General features: G+C 41.1%; 4 protein-coding genes across 5 annotated transcripts; 2 read left to right on the plus strand and 2 right to left on the minus strand.

Moving 5' to 3' along the window:
- Window positions 1–1,553: 1,553 nt before the first annotated feature.
- LOC115628816 (protein deltex) lies at window positions 1,554–6,134 on the minus strand. Of its 2 annotated transcripts, XM_030525042.1 has the most exons (6): window positions 5,894–6,134; window positions 5,210–5,828; window positions 4,967–5,141; window positions 3,765–4,900; window positions 3,528–3,670; window positions 2,742–3,042 (listed from the first exon to the last, which is right to left on the minus strand). In XM_030525042.1, the coding sequence occupies exons 2-6, from the start codon at window positions 5,678–5,680 to the stop codon at window positions 2,742–2,744; spliced, it is 2,226 nt and encodes a 741-aa protein (XP_030380902.1). In that variant the 5' UTR covers window positions 5,681–5,828; window positions 5,894–6,134. The 2 variants fall into 2 exon arrangements, with proteins under 2 accessions (XP_030380903.1, XP_030380902.1); XM_030525043.1 differs by having other exon boundaries at window positions 1,554–3,042; window positions 5,210–6,133.
- Window positions 6,135–6,913: 779 nt separating this feature from the next.
- Window positions 6,914–8,446, plus strand: LOC115628812 (60S ribosomal protein L7a). The gene is made up of 4 exons (XM_030525037.1): window positions 6,914–7,047; window positions 7,233–7,356; window positions 7,419–7,789; window positions 8,031–8,446. The coding sequence occupies exons 1-4, from the start codon at window positions 7,033–7,035 to the stop codon at window positions 8,334–8,336; spliced, it is 816 nt and encodes a 271-aa protein (XP_030380897.1). The 5' UTR covers window positions 6,914–7,032; the 3' UTR covers window positions 8,337–8,446.
- An 835-nt stretch (window positions 8,447–9,281) lies between these two features.
- Window positions 9,282–12,874, minus strand: LOC115628848 (serine--pyruvate aminotransferase, mitochondrial). Its single transcript, XM_030525097.1, has 3 exons — window positions 12,598–12,874; window positions 9,640–10,502; window positions 9,282–9,578 (listed from the first exon to the last, which is right to left on the minus strand). The coding sequence occupies exons 1-3, from the start codon at window positions 12,745–12,747 to the stop codon at window positions 9,404–9,406; spliced, it is 1,188 nt and encodes a 395-aa protein (XP_030380957.1). The 5' UTR covers window positions 12,748–12,874; the 3' UTR covers window positions 9,282–9,403.
- Window positions 12,875–13,740: 866 nt separating this feature from the next.
- Window positions 13,741–16,914, plus strand: LOC115628833 (probable RNA-binding protein 19). The gene is made up of 4 exons (XM_030525072.1): window positions 13,741–13,844; window positions 13,902–16,204; window positions 16,266–16,382; window positions 16,452–16,914. The coding sequence occupies exons 1-4, from the start codon at window positions 13,809–13,811 to the stop codon at window positions 16,789–16,791; spliced, it is 2,796 nt and encodes a 931-aa protein (XP_030380932.1). The 5' UTR covers window positions 13,741–13,808; the 3' UTR covers window positions 16,792–16,914.
- Window positions 16,915–17,142: the final 228 nt, after the last annotated feature.

Consider the following 17,142-nt stretch of genomic DNA (forward strand, 5'->3'; position numbering starts at 1 on the left):
TCGCTGGCAGCAGCAACAACAACAACAATTGCAACAGCAACAACATCAACTTTGAATAAAACTAATAAAACTGCAGTTTATTTGAATTCTATTTGCACAATGACAAAGTTCAATACAAAACTAAACAGACATACAGTTGTATCTCTGAAAAGTAAACCTCCTGTGCGCTAATGCTGCATACACATGTGGACAAAATAATAGATACACCCTTATTAGTTTTCTCTTAGACCCTCAGAATCATCAAGGAGAAAAAATCCAATTCAATGTATGTTTCCTTAAATAGGGTAGTTTCAAGAAACATTGAATTCAATTCAATTTTCTATCCTTGTATTTGTTGACTTTTTTCACATTTAACTAGAACCGAGTTGGAAACTGTCTGGGATGGCAAAGGAGAATATGGAGAAGAGGGGCTATATCATTGGGAGATTGCTAAAACTCTTGAACTATCGTGAATCAATAAGTATAAGAGTTCAGATAAGGACACAAAAGCCAATGCTATTGCCAAATTACAAAACTCCAAGAATTTCAGCAGTTTTGGAAATTTGCAAATACCGGGGGAATGGGTGGGGGGCCATGATATGCCAAATTAGGTGATTGGTAATAAAAGAATTTCTTTCATGTCAATAAATATTTATATGTGAACCAACTTGTCAGCTCGATAGGATCCTACATAACATTTTTTTAAATTCTTTTCAAATTGTAATAACATCGAAACTTTCCAATTTTTAACAGATCAGATTTGAATATGTTATATGATAATGATAAAGCTTATCTCTTATACGACAACAGGAACTTTTCTATCTGATCAATTTCGTACCGAAGAAACAACATTTTTTGGTTTTTAATTTTAATATAAATCTGTAGTAAAAGGGCTTCTATATTCCAATTTTTCGGCACTTGTTGTGAACTGTTTATTCAGCGAATCACTTCAATCGACTCGAATGTGTTGTGTAGATCCACAAGATATGCAATGATTTCGTAGACGGGTCCAATGTAATCAAATAGTACATCATATCAGTAAATAGTCGCAGGTCAGGTAAACGTTTTCTGGGGCTAGTTAGAAATTTAAATATTATGATATTGGCCTTTAAACATTACAGGAATTCCAGCTCCAATTCCAATGATGTAGATTTGTAATAGATTTTGTCGAGCAGCTGTTTCCAGATGCTCCACACAGAATCTACACATCTGTGTCCAAACAAAACACACAGAGAAAACAATCCTTATTATAAATTGGATATTCCTGTAGAAAATAATTTTGCCAACTATTCGATTAATTCAATTTAACAACCAAAGCATAACTCATATATAAGTAACTATTGTGGATTTGTCCACTTTTTAAAATGATTGCTACATAGCCCAGTCGAGAGTTGTGTGTTTCATTGCTCGATATATGTATATATATGTAAATTTTATATGTATGTATAGTTATAGTTAAATGACAGTCAGCTGGACTCAATGTGAGAAACATTAAAAAATATACACAATTTTGTATGCTGACCCACTTTGTTCTTCCCAAAAATATATGGTAATTGTAGAGAAATATGAACATGTAAAATTGATGAAATTTTTATTTGAACTATATAGCTTAGGCGTATATAATATTAATGATTTCTCTAAAAACTAATCAGTGCTAAATACAGCTTAGTTATCTAAAATGCCGGGGGCTGCTTGCGCTGCCTGCCCGCTAGCTGTTTTAAAACTTTAAAATGTCCTGATGATATCAATATGAAAGCAACAAAAAATCATGATGAAATACAATTACATATTATGTAAGTAGTATGTGTGTATATATGTGTGTATTTATGTATGTATGTATGTAGTCATTAATGCATAAAATTGCGTCTGCATAGACAATTAAATTCAAAATGAAATCACAAATCAATTTCTCATGCACATGTATACTTTAAAGTGCTTAAAAACTAATGGAAGTGGCCAAATAAAAAGACTCTACACAATAATAATTGTTAAATAGACTTACGAGGGAAGAAAACGTTCAACAAAAATGTTACAATTTTGGCACAGCTTAAAATACAATACAGTACAATACGGCATACATATGAACTTGTATATATGTATATGTACATATGCGATGTGTGCTTGTGTCTTATGATTACTATCAATATATAATGATGGGAATGGGCAGCATTTGAATACATAAATGTGAATGCATGTATTTCTGCATGAATGTATCGTATATATGATATGAGAAAATGTAATGGAATCCTTAGCCTAACGTACATACGTTAACTAAATACTATTATTATGAATTTGTATGCAATAGGTGTGCTGAGAGTTTCATACAGCTGCCCAAACAGAAACAAAGACATATTGATAATTGGAAATGGAAATGTTCTTACGTAATAGCGAAAGAAACATAACACAAAACTTATGAGAAACCTATGAGCTACCGATGGAAGAACATGTTTAAAAACACACACAAAAATAATAATAATAATAATAGTATATATGTATATATATAAAAAAAATAACTAGGCCAAAAAATTGCAGCGCAACCAATATTGTAAGGTGACGCTGGCGCCTGCTTACGATTGCAGTTAATGGGAGTTTAGGGTTCGAGCAGCTCGAACACTGGCGGACATAAATATGCATATGTATAGAAGATTGCACACACACTGAGATTTAGCAAGTAGGGGATACAATACACATTTATGTATGTTTAAGGAGAGTTTTTACGAAGCAAGCAGGATAGGCGAGAGTTCCGGGGAATAGTTATACATTCAGTCCGTAACGCCCAAATGCACCAACTGCTGCATTGTGCGCTGCAAATAGGTGGGATCGGGAAACATATTGAATTGTGTCTTGTGATCGACGCTATTCCAAATGACCACATCCTCACGTCCAGTGGTAACCGAACGCCCAATCGAGAATAGCAGACGTCTGTCGAACGCGATCTTAAGAAAACGCAGCACCTTTCGACCCAATGGGCAATCGGGCAAGTAACAGACGCGTGGAAACCCGACAGCGAAGAAAGCACGGCCCGGATGAGGATGCTCAGCAGTTTGTAGTCCCGAGGCAATGCTGAAAAATTAGAAAATAATAGAACATAATTTAGAGAAATTATTTAGGAAATGGGCTTTAATTAAAACTTATGTATTTAGACTTAATTAATTAATTCTTAATTAATCCTTAAAAGTTTTTAAGAAGTAGCAAGAATCATTACAATCCACACGCTACACATGTTCTTACAACATCATTGCTATAACTTAGCTCAATATAATATAATAATAGCTTTTGTCTTAACTTACAAATATTTCAACTTTTGAGATCATATTTTCAATCAAAACAAGGATGAATGTGTCGTAAACTACTTTTCATTTTAGTATTTTAATTTATTTACTTTTGTTGATAGTTTAACTTTACCAATGAAATTGGTAGAAGGACCTCTTTTTTAATTCGACTTGTCTCTTTATAGTTTATAATTGTCACAGTAGTTTACAAATGTTGCTGGTCTTCACAACAGCACGTTTTCTGCAAACATTTCTAGATTTATTTGTTGTACTTACTCGTAAACAATTTGTATGGTATTTTGACCCTCGTGGCCGGGCAAACTTTTGCTAATAATGCTCCAGGACATGCTGCCAATTGGTTGATTGCCCACTTTTTCGCCATAGACAATGCCACACACCGGACACTCGATGAAGAGATTCTGCCAGGCGAGAGAGATAGGTAGCGCGAGACAGAGAGGGAGAGAGAAAGACAGCATAAGGTACTGTTTAATTGGACTCTGGCTTCACACTTACCTTGTTCAGATCACTTTGCTGGGCTATAATCATGCCATTGAGACACTGCAAATGCATTAGATGCTGACAACGACTCAACGATATGGCGGGATTTTGGGCTGAATGTACCAACTCTTCCATACACATGGGACAGGGCTGGGCATTTGGCCAAAGAGGCGGCTCTACAACCTTGACAAACCGCGATATCATGTCGCTGGCTGGGTCTACGCCCACAATCGAACCAGCGATTGATTGCTGCTGTTGCTGTTGTTGCTGCTGTTGGTGCTGTTGCTGCTGATGTTGCTGATGTTGATGGTGCGGCAACGGTGGCGGCACGGGCGCCCGTTCGCCAAGGGATGATGGCGGCAACGATGGCACAAAAACCTCATCACTGCCCAACGAACAGTCGAGCAGATCATTCACAGATATGGCAAAATTACGGCTACGCAAGCTCTCCTTGCTCTCGTGGCTGAGGTACGTCGAAACGGTATCGACGCTAGGACGTCGACGATGCGACTTCATGCTGTTCGTGTCGGTGTCGGAGGCGCGTGTGCGTGATCGCGAACGATGTGATCCCAGGCGACTGCTGCGCTGAGATTGCAGCGAGCCTTCCGAGCAGCGACTATGATGGCTATTCATGGAAGAGGTTAACATATTTTTGCCATGCGAGAAGTGCGGCATGTGATGATGCAGCGATGAGTTGGTCGTATGCGTGGACAACGAGGCCGATGAAGATGAGGAGGAGGCGGTAGTCATGGATGTGTGCTTAGTGCTGCTCCCAAATATATTCAGATTATTTAGTATCTGTCGCAGATTCGTTGTTGAGATTTCACTATGCTTTTTGTTCGGCTTTCGCGATGTTGCTTGCTGTTGATGATGATGTTGCTGCTGATGCTGTTGCTGCTGATGAGCGTGATGATGTTGCTGCTGTTGATGGTTGTGGTGTGCATGATGATGACTGTTCAACGATGAACTGCTCGAGGATGAGCCTGCTGTCACAGACGTGGGCAACGGATGTTGCTGGCGATGGTGTAAGGTACTGCTGCTCATAGGCAAAATGCTGCGATGCAGGGAATTGGTTTCCGCACCCAGACCTGCTCCAATTTTGGGCAGTGTGTTGCGTTTCTGACCATAGTCATTGCAGTTGTTATTACTCGCTGTTAACAATTTCAAGAAATTCAAATTAGTCGCTATTGTAAGCATATAGCTGGATCATCACCTACCCTTGAACTGCAATGCCTGTTGTGGCGTCAGCTTAACCAATGGATAGGGAGCCTGCTGCGTGCGGCGTATACTCCGGATGGGTCCACTGGGTTGGCGTATTTGCGTCAGATTGCAAAAGTTAATGGTGTATGGCAAGCCAAGGTTGGTGTTGCACAAATCCAACGTCTGCTCGCCCTGTGGTGAAGAAACGATGGCAAATGGTGTATAAAACTGTGGGTAATGTCACCTTAATTGCCACTTACCCGTGCCCAAGCATCCTCAATAATGCATTGCACATGCATATTGTAGGGCCGCCAATCACTGTTGCTATCCGCACTACCACCGGACCATTCCCATTTGGTGCCCTTGCCCGCTGGCGAGCTGGGCGCATAGAACATGCGCCGCACACCAATCGTAAGCAGACCCGCCTCCGAATCCGTGTCCGATTCCTGGGTCATGGTGCGAACGTTCACATAGTACTGCTCCAGGCTGGGATCAGCATCACTAAGCATAACGCGTGTCAATTTCTTGGCATGCGCCCGTTCTAGATGCTGGGACACGGCTGGTGAATAGGGCAACCACTTGCCCCCACGGGATTCAAACTCCCAAACGCAAACAGCATGAGTGTGATTAACGCCATTGGTAGTGCCTCCGCCTCCAACTCCAGCACCGGCACCAGTACCGTTGTTATTGCAACCGGCAACCGAAACACCAACACTGCCATGGCTTGCCATTGCAGCAGGCTGTGTGCGCACACACTCTCGCACACCCGAATTCCTGCGCTTGCGTTATCAACTCATTTCATTTTTTCCGTGATGGCTTTTCTTGTTGCTTTTTGAACTTGCAACGGAGATTCTGTGGATCACTTTTAGGACGCCGCGCCTATGTAGTAATCAGCGATTTGTTTATTTTCCTATTTAAACATTCCCAACAAGCAATGTACTTACACGCACACACACATGCGTGGTGCGCTAGCAGTGCAACGACGAAAGATGAACACAAAATAAACAAAGAAAATAAAAATGGTGGACTGGCTGGGTATGGGAGTATTTTCTTGGACTGCAATTCGTAGTGCACTTCACCGAATCACACTGAATTAAATAAATAAAACCGCACAAAACACTTTGGCTGTGTGCACTTTGTACATTTATTTATAATTTATTTTATTTTATTAATAATGCAGTAGAGACAAGCCAATTAAAAATATTGGAGATCGCACTTGCGTCGATCAGTGAAATTCGATAATTTGTATCTACACACATGCTCGTCTACGGATCTACCGTAATCGGCGGCAGGTTAAAAAAATTACTGAAGCGCCACCTCTTGTCAGAACACTAAGCGCTGTCAGGATTGCAACTCAGTGCCGCAGCTGTCAAATTTGACAATAAATCTACTTCCGTTCGACCTCTTTATTAGAGATGTAAGTCGGAATGAAAACAATGTCAATGTCGTATACATTGATGCAAACATGCGAAGAAATCGATGAGGTGCCGATATTTGCTCGAAGTTTTCAAACCAACAACTCGTTTCTTCATGAAAATATAGCCCATTAATCAAAGCGTTTTCAAACGATTGATTTATCTAAATCAAAATGAAAACAAATCAAATCAGTTTTATAAATATTTTAAATAATAAGCCCCATAATAAAATCCAGATTTAATATTAAATTATGTTCTAATAAATATTGGATGTAATGAATCTGCCGTCATTGCATATTTGCTTATATACTATACACTACACTACTAAGAAAACCTATTCATACCGGCTATGTAAAATACCAAGAACATTAACATTTGTCTGATGTCTCATATAAACGCCGACGACCATCAACATATCGACTAGCTCCAATATATCGATATTATATTACAAATTATATGAACTATAATCGTTTGCCAAATGTCTAGAGTACGATGTACAACCCTGTTTTTGCCGCTCGTGCTAACTTCGGCTCACCTTCGTGACCGAATTCGGCTAGCCTTCCGTTCCGTCTCTTTCTTTCGTAACGCGCACGTCGCTTTGAGTAGACGTGGCTGCCGCAATTTAATCTGCTAATTTCTTTAGCATCTTTCAATAAAATCGTTTGAAAATGGTTGTTAAGAAGGTAAATACCGCAAATAATCAAACGTAGTGAACATTTATGTGGTTGGTGCCGTGTATCTTTTTTTTTCTGCGCTGTGTAAATGTTTGTTTGTGTTTACAGTGGAATAGCAATTTACATCAATATTACCATACAATATAGTAATGATTATTATTTTTTTGCGTCTGCAATTCAATTAAACACCACAGCCAAGGCCAAAGAAGAAGCCAGTCACCAAGAAGGTTGCTCCGGCACCATTGGCTGTAAAGAAGCCAGTTGTCAAGAAGGTTGTCAACCAGCTCTTCGAGAAGCGTCCTAAGAACTTTGGCATCGGTAAGTACGAGTATATAAAGCTTTTACTAAATTGATAACTATAAAAACACTTCTTTAAACAGGACAAAACATTCAGCCCAAACGCGATTTGTCACGCTTCGTCAGATGGCCTAAATACATTCGCGTGCAGCGCCAGAAGGCCGTGCTGCAGAAGCGCTTGAAGGTGCCCCCACCAATTCACCAGTTCAGCCAGACCCTGGACAAGACCACTGCTGTGAAGCTATTCAAGCTGCTGGAGAAATACCGCCCAGAGTCGCCATTGGCCAAGAAACAGCGCTTGAAGAAAATTGCTGAGGCTAAGGCCAAGGGCAAGGATGTAGAGCCCAAGAAGAAGCCCAGCTACGTGTCTGCCGGCACCAACACCGTCACCAAGTTGGTTGAGCAAAAGAAGGCTCAATTGGTTGTCATCGCTCATGATGTCGATCCTCTCGAGGTGAGTTTACCAGCTCGATATAAATTTCTGTATGCTGTGCCGCGTGACTTGGCAGTTGTCCCGCTCTCTCAAATGATGTTAATTGAATTTCTTCACCTGAACGTGTCCACGACAAGTGTTCACAACATAATGTGGCAAATTGACAGCTGATTGTTTGCAACGGACAACGGTCGGGCACGCAACACGCAAAACCTTACCCCATGTGTCTTTTTTACTAATGAGAGCTTTTATTGCATTTTAGCTGGTTCTCTTCTTGCCTGCCTTGTGCCGCAAGATGGGCGTGCCCTACTGCATTGTGAAGGGCAAGGCTCGCCTTGGGCGTCTGGTACGCCGCAAGACCTGCACTGCCGTGGCTTTGACCACTGTCGAGGCCAACGATAAGGCTAATTTGGGCAAGGTTCTGGAGGCAGTCAAGACGAACTTCAACGAACGCCACGACGAAATCCGTCGTCACTGGGGCGGTGGTATTCTTGGCTCCAAGAGCTTGGCTCGCATTGCCAAACTGGAGCGCGCCAAGGCTCGCGAGTTGGCTCAAAAGCAGGGCTAAGCAGCTTACAGATGTAACTATGCTTAAGGTGGAGAAGTTATACACATGGATGAAATAAGAACGTGAATCCTGTTCACTGACAACAAATAAACAATAAGTGTACAATTTTTTTTTGTTTTTTTTACTATGTGAGTGACAATGTTCATTAATGAATCGGTTTATTGGCACTCAATAAACTTTAAGCTATATATATACATATGTATGTGCGTTGTGCAATATTTGTTTTGGCCAAAGGATGATCCACATGTTCGTGGTTCGTAAACTGCACGTGGGGCCCAACAACTCGCTCATATTCCTCAAGCAGTTGTCAAGTAAAAAGTAGAAAGGGTTAAATTATACCATTGCTGCTGGGTTAAAAAATGTATTGCATTCGCAAATTATTGCAGGATTTCTTCTGCGATACGATGTTCAATTAATTATACGTTTTCCATTAAAGCAATGTGCACCATTCCAATTTTAAAGGTGGGACTATTTATATATATATCCGCACCTGCATTATTAAAAAAAACTACGTTGCTGCTATTCCCATTCCTGCAACCTTCGATTTGTTTAAATTTGCGAATCAGCTGTTCGTCATTTGACCACACAAAACAGTTCAAGCAGTCGGTCGGCAGAAACAATTCAAATGGTTGCGTTGCCACCTATTCATATTGTACCTTATGGCTATTATTTCCAGAAATATATTCAAAAAAGACGCCATCCCGCATGTTTACCAATTCCACACTTTTGGCATTTAAATTTCATTTACATGCGTACAATCTTATGCAAATACATAAAGCAAACAATGAGTGAAGTAGCGTTGCCACCCCTTGCCCTAAAATGAAATGCATTTTCGATCGACCAAAATGTGTTTTTACTTACAAAAATTAAGATACATTTTATGTAAATAATAATTTATGATAGTTTCATAAAAAGGACCCCAATTGATAAAGAGCCTTAAAAATATTTAACTCTGAAGTTTTTAGATAAATGTATTTCCATTCTATCAAGCAGTACCACATTGAAGGGAATTCCCTGGGCTTTGAAAATAAAGTGCAAGATATTTTATTTGTTTGTACACAGTATATTCATATTTTTGACCGCTCCACATTCGGTGCTCGTTGCTTTATACTCTGTATGGCCTCATGCAAAATACTTAACACCATATCGACTTTCTCCACCGTCGCATTCTCACCCATGAGGCCAATGCGAAAAACATGCTCTACCGTGGGTCCCAGGCCGCCACTTATTTCCAAGTTATATCTACAAATACATAGGTTAAATATTAGAAATAGATAAACAGAATTCTGAGAGTTCCACTCACTTCCGCATAGCATACTCGGCAACCTTCCTCCAGTCCACGCCGAAAGGCACCTTTATAGCATTTACTGTAGACAATCGTTCTGATTCGTGTGCCACAAACATTTCCAGGCCCAGTTCCTCAATGCCCAACTGCAGCCGCGTCGAGCATTCCTTATGTCTATGCACTACCGACTTGAGACCCATGGCACAAAAGTTCGCCAAGGCCTCGCGCAATCCGTACAGCAGGGTTGAGGAGATGGTGTGATGGTAAATGCGGGGCATGCCATAGCACCCCCAATACTGACCCACAAGTAGTATATCAAAGTAGTAGACTTTCGGTTTTGTTTTACGTTGTCGGATGTGGGTTAAGGCACGCTTGCTAAACGATATGGGGGTGATGCCGGCCGGTGCACCCAACGCCTTTTGAGAGCCGGTGTATGCCACATCAACCTTCCACTCGTCCATGAAAAACTCAGTGCCACCGAGAGACGCAACTACGTCCACCACCAGAAAACAGTCGTACTGACGACACAGCTCGCCAATCTCTCGAATATGACCTTGGAGTATTCCAGTGGATGAATCTCCTTGGGCCATAAAGAAAACCCTCGGCTTGTGTGTGTGAAAAGCAAACTTTATTTCCTCTAGCGATAGCGAACGTCCGAAGCTGGCCTCAACGTAGCGCACGTCTGCTCCATAACGACGCGCCATGTCGGCGGCACGATGACCCCAAATACCACAGATGCCCGTGAGTACGACGTCGCCGTCTTCGATTAGATTGCTCATAGCGGCCTCCATGCCGCTGTGGCCAGAGCCACTGATGCACATTGTTGCATCGTTCAGTGTCTGAAATATATACTTGATGCCCTCTTTTATCTCGTCCATGATCTGCGGAATAAAAAAAGCAAAAGAAAGGCCGTCACTAAAGTATATGCGAGTACTTTGCACTCTAATATGAATCCATACAACGTTCTTAAGAAGTAAGAATTCGCATTGTTGCGACGCCAATTATAAATAATTTTAAACACAAGCATTATGACGTTTTTTATATTACTTGTTATTTATTTCGTTTATCACATAAATTTTAAAGATCATTTTCAGAAAGAAGAAAGTTATCCCAAGTATGGCTTATTTTTCGTTTTGTAATTGAAGTGGCATTTACATTATATATTGGTCCGATCGAGTCGCTTTTAGGAATACGCATTTAATTTAAAATAAAATCAAGTGAATGCGTATAAATATCGTCATCATTATCTTTAGTTCCTCGTGTTGACGGAATAAGCACAAAGAAGACTTCATAATCAAACGATACCCACAATCCTCACAGACAATAAACTTTTTTCCAAATTTTAAGATGAATCAGTTAGTTACAAATATGAACCACTCCCTCACAAACGCAAAAAAAAATACATCCCTTCGGCTTACAAGAAAGGCGGCTATACGGCCCGCTTACCAGGCACATACCAGTGCCTTAAGGTGTATTTTAAAAATGAGATTGGTCGAGAATGCGTGACAAAGCTGAGTGGGGCTAGACTCAAAGGAAACTGAAAAACTAGGCACTGGAGAAAGCAATTCATCTACAAAATTGGCAGGAATAACGAAAGCTGGTCGCTAATCTTGCAAGCGCAGTAAGGAGCTAGTCGGGGCTATCATAAAGCCAATAAACCACCAAGTGAAACACAAGCACCATCATGCTTACAAGGAGTACAGGAAGTGCAAGGGGAAGAGAACTAACGGTAACAAAACAAAAATCCTCGATGTCGCCGCCAAAGACAAAAAGACTCTTCGCCTTCGTCATCTTCCTCCAGTAGCAACACCGAATCAGATTCCAGTGACAACGAAGAGTCGAGCACTACTGAGTCGAATGCAAATGGACACAAGGATAAACGCCAGGAAAGCAAAGAATGCGCCGTTTCGTGGCAAGAAAATGACAGTCAGGAGCAAGCGCCATCATGCCGGAGGGTTCCGCGCCAGCTGCAGCGACAGCAGCACCTTCTAAGATTTTCAGAAGCATACGCCCCTAATATCCATGCATAGGATAGATGAATTAGAATTGTAAGGTTTATACGGGCAAGAGAATAGTTTAATTGTCGTTATCGGCTTTCCCCAATAGAAAACGAATGTCCACTATATTGTATAAAGGAGTTCAGTTTCAAAACCTATTCCTGCGATTTTGTAAAGTTTCCCTCAATGCACACCGAAATGTCAATTAGTTACGTCCTTAACTATAAACAATTTAAAAGCTATTGGGATTTTAATTAGTTTAAATTCCTATGCTTTACACCAATGTGGATGTTATGTACAGATAAGTATATTTTAAATAGAAACAATGCTCCTGTCTAATTTTCTAATCGATAATTCACAGCCCAGGGATTTCAACGCTTTTTCCCTTTTGTGTACTGTATTTGGATAGACATTTGTTTGAGTAAATACTAGATTTTCACTTGCTTCTATTAATCATGGGTTAGTTCCTAGACTAAACTTTGTTAACGCCGATTAAGTGGTGCTAGTTCTTCGCGCCCATGCTTGCGTAACTAAAAGATAACACTCAGAATGCCTGTTCAGTTTTGAGGCTTCTACAAGTTTTAAAGAGAGGTGAGCTGCGAGAGAGCTACTTGATATCTCACATAAAAGCGGGAGATGTAACGCAATTACTAATATATAAATGAAAATGATTATTTAAAAAATATTAACATGTCACCTTCTAATGTCTGGAGTTCTTAGTTTTATGGAGAGAAAATGAAACGTAATTCGCATTGAAATGGAATTTCTTTTCTCTGCATAAGGCAAAGGCAAATAAGAAATGTGCTTTGGATAGATCGCATTTAGGCTAAACATAAAAGTTTATTTTCTTAAAAATACGTGTGTAATTGTGTGTGTTATCTGATCAGTATCTGATCATTAACGTATTCGTTTTACTTCTTGATCACGTCTGACTTGGACCAGAACATGATTATTGGCAAAGCTGCATTTTTAAACCAACCTGGAGGCACTCGGGATGCAACTGACCCAGAATGGGATTGCTCATGGCCTCTAGTACACGTTGGGAGCAATTTGAGGGTCCTGGGCCCATCAACGTTTTGCTCGGCACATATAGCGGGCGTTTTAGCACTAGAGGAGGTGGAACTTCCATTTTGTGCGATTTTCACTTAAATCACTATGTTTGTTGATTTAATTCGATTTGGTGATTTGTTTTTTACGTATTAAATTTAAATTGTTGTAATTGCTTGCTTATCAATGTTTTAAGCACAAACACTAATGTATACACAGATAGATAGAGGCGCTACTTTTGATGGCTACGTCTGATGCTCTCAAAGATCCAACTGAAACGTTGGCCAGCCAGCGCGCATCTTTATAGCTTGCCGCTTATCACTTGAGCTTCGACAGTGTCGTCCGCAGCTGATGAACGCACTTGAACAAGGAAAGTAGTGAATGCTGCTCGCTTATCAAGATTTTCGACCCCCTGCTCTATGAAATTTCTATGCTGTGTGTGTTAGTATTTATAACAAGACCGCATACAAATTTCAAAGGTTATGCGATCATTGTGAAATTCACATGTATAAGGATGATGCTACGACTCGACCTTGACCGATTCTATCTGAAAACTTTGCTAATGTCCATACATACTCGTACATGCTCGTATGTCCATAGATATTTATAAACGTAATGTTTAATTTCTGTAAACATTACATCTATTGTGGCTAACCAGGTGCTTAATATTAAATCTTGATAAGCCCAAGCAGTAGTGCTGATAATGATGAGCTCTCAATATTTACATGCATAATTTAATATGTATAATATGTATACACGCATACCTTACATATTAGATTGTAAGCGCATGGGGATATGTTTACGTGCCTATATACGCCGCAAACAAAAGCATGATCATAGCAGATAGTGAAAACGAACTAAATAAACAAGCGAAACAAATCTTGAAACAACATACGTACATATGTATATAATATACGGACAAATCGTCGTTTGTTTTCGTTTTTAATTAAAACGTGTATCAATTGAATTTTATTGTTAGTGCTGTAAAGCGACTACTAATTAAGTAACCGCAAATCTCGAATGTTGCCAGAGAGGGAGCATCAATTTTCAATGAGGTGGCAACATACCCAACACGTGCTGTTCAATTCGTAAACAAAATGCATTCTTCTTGAATGGTGTTTTTATTTTGAAGTATCTACCAAAATGTCGCGCATTATAGTTAAACAGCTGCCCAAAAAGGTAAGAAGTCTGAGCAAGCTTAACAAGTGTCAAGAAAATAAAAAATTATATATGTAGATAACCGAGGAAAAACTACGGAACATCTTCGGCACAAAGGGAATCATTACTGACCTGCAGCTCAAATACACACCCGAAGGTAAATTCCGACAATTCTGTTTTGTAGGGTACAGTAGCGAGCAGGAGGCGCAAGCGGCAGTAAAACATTTTGATAACACATGCATACAAACTAGCCGGGTACGTGTGGAACTATGTGCGGCTCTGGGGAGCGAAGAAAAGCCACAATCTTGGAGCAAATATGCTAAGGATAGCAAAAAGAATGTCGAAAAGCTTAAGGCGGTAGAGAAAGAACTAGAAAAGGAGAAAAAGGCGAATAAAAAGACAAAAGAAAAGAAGATCAACAAAGTAGATGAGATATTAGGAAAACACAAAGATGACCCGGAATTTCAGGAGTTTTTGAAGGTGCACGACAAGACACGTGCACTGTGGGCAAACGATGCCGGCATAAATGATGACCCGACTACCGAGCAAGATGATGCTGAAGAAGAGGACGAAGACACGAGCACACCTGGGGTTCGTAATGATAGTGGCGTAGATGCTGGTGACGAGGAGGTCGAAGATGAGGAAAACGAGGAAGAAGAACCAGCCGAGAAGCTAGCAGCGAAACCAATTAGCGACTTGGAGTACATGAAGTCTCTTATAGCTGGCAATGATGCCACTCCAAAGCCAACGAGATCGTCCAGTGCAAAAGGTCAGACAAATACAAAAGCTGCCAAAGGCGATTTGGATCTATTTACCATAAAAATACACAATGTGCCGTACAATACAAAACGCCAAGATGTTCTCAAGTTTTTTAAGCCGCTCAAGCCCTATTCAGTGCGGCTGCCAGCTAAAGTCCATGGCTTCTGTTATGTGGGTTTTAAAACTGAAAAAGATATGGCCAAGGCCATGTTGAAAAACAAGAGTTTCATCAAAGGCAAGCAGGTATTCTTTTCAGACTTTACGGAGCAGAACAAGGTGACAAAGTCCAAGAACAATGGCGAAAGCGTCGAATCCGAAACTTCAATCCAAAGTAGCGGCAATGCCAAGTGGCAGTATCAGCATGATAGTATTCAAAAGGAGGATAATATTTCAGTCTCCGGTAGAATATTCTTTCGCAACCTGCCCTACACTACAACCGAGGATGATTTGCGTAAGCTATTTGAAGGGTATGGACCCGTCGTCGAGGTCAATCTGCCCGTCGACAAATTAACGCGTCAGATTAAGGGGTTTGGTACAGTCACATACATGATGCCTGAGCACGCGTTAAAGGCATTCAACAGTCTGGATGGCACTGATTTTCATGGTCGGCTGCTGCATTTAATGCCCGCAAAGGAGCTGGCTAACGACGACGATGCTAAACGTGATGGCTTGGATGAAAACGATCCCAATCTCACGTTCCAGCAAAAGAAGGCATTAAAGTTGAAAAAGACTGCGCAGCAATCCATTGGTTGGAATACGCTTTTCCTTGGCCCCAATGCCGTGGCCGATCTGTTAGCAAAGCAGTTTAAGACCACCAAGGAGCGTATCCTGGACACCAACGAGGGCGGTTCCAGTGCTGCTGTGCGTTTGGCCCTAGGCGAGACTCAGATAGTTATGGAGATGAAGAAGTTTCTCGAGGAAGAGGGCGTTCGACTAAGTGCCTTCGACGAGCCATCAGTTAAAAGATCCAACACAGTGATATTGGCCAAGAATCTGCCAGCGGATACACAGGTCTCAGAGCTCACACCAATTTTCGCCAAATTTGGTCCCATTGGTCGAATTGTGCTTCCACCCAGTGGCGTCACTGCCCTCATTGAGTATTGCGATCCAGCAGAAGCGCGTCAAGCGTTTAAGAAGCTAGCTTACAGTAAATTTAAAACTGTTCCGCTGTTCCTTGAGTGGGCGCCAGAACAAATATTTACGACAACTCTAAGCGGTGAGCCTGTCATACCCAAGCAGGAAGAGGTGAAGAAGGAAGAAGTGGAGACAAAGAATGGATTTGACGAAACGAAGCAAGGGGATAAAGATCTAGTTGATGAGAAACCACTGCCCGAGGATGCAGACGATGAGCCTGAGCCTAATACAACGCTCTTCCTACGCAACTTAAACTTCAAGACCGTACCGGAGACTATCATTGCACATTTTCAACATCTGGGCACCATACATACCGTTGAAATAGCGAAGCGCAAAGATCCACAAAATCCACGTCAATTCAACTCGTTAGGCTATGGTTTCATTCAATTCAAAAAGGCTCACGTAGCCGAGCATGCTCTCAAAGACTTACAATTAACCAAAATCGATGGCAATCAGGTGGAGCTGAAGCGAAGCGATCGTATCCTCAAGTAAGTTATAAAATTTGGCGTCCACATCGCCGTGGCTCATGTGCTCTTTGCTCTGTTGCAGAACCCAAGATGATGGCACACGCCGACAAGTAAAACAGAAAAAGCAGACAGGTACAAAAATTTTGGTGCGCAATATACCTTTCCAAGCGCAGTACAAGGAAGTGCACGACATATTCAAGTAAGTTCAAGATCCACACTCACTAACCATATTGAAGGTGACTTATCTAAATTGTAATTAAAATTACAGAGCTTTTGGCCTAATGCGCTCGCTGCGCCTGCCAAAGAAGACGGGGCCTGGTCAGGAAGGCCATCGGGGCTTCGGCTTTGTCGACTTCCTTACCAATACCGACGCCAAGCATGCATTCGACGCACTCAGTGCCAGTACTCATTTATACGGTCGTCGGCTGGTGCTCGAGTGGGCATCAGTGGAAGATCAACATGATGTTGAGGAACTGCGGAAGCGTACAGCATCCAAATTCACCGCAACAGTGGCAGCTGGTGAGGCAAAACGTAGCAAGCGCGCCTTCTTCGACATGGAGGGCAACATGAAGTTGCCGGCCGATGGTGATGGCGACGACGCAGAATAGTTTTCTTTTTGTTTTGGATTATTCGATAAGTACATGTATATAACAACAAATAATATATGTATACAATATGCATATTTAAGTTAAGAGTCTTATCCGAAAATAAAGAACTTTTTATACCCTGTACCCGAAGGGTAAAAAGGGTATATTAGGTTTGTGCAAACAAAGTATGTAACAGGGAGAAGGAAGCATCTCCGACCCCATAAAGAAAACATATTCTTAATCAGCACCACGAGAGAAATCATGTCCATCCGTCTGTCTGGATGAACGCCTAGATTTCGGAAACGACTGGGCCCCAATTAACCAAACTTGGTAAATAGACTCTCCTTATCACCTTAGTTCTGCTGGGTGTTG

Source organism: Scaptodrosophila lebanonensis, unplaced genomic scaffold, assembly GCF_003285725.1.
Source record: "Scaptodrosophila lebanonensis strain 11010-0011.00,11010-0021.00 unplaced genomic scaffold, SlebRS2 tig00000129-arrow-arrow-pilon, whole genome shotgun sequence".
Taxonomy (NCBI): domain Eukaryota; kingdom Metazoa; phylum Arthropoda; class Insecta; order Diptera; family Drosophilidae; genus Scaptodrosophila; species Scaptodrosophila lebanonensis.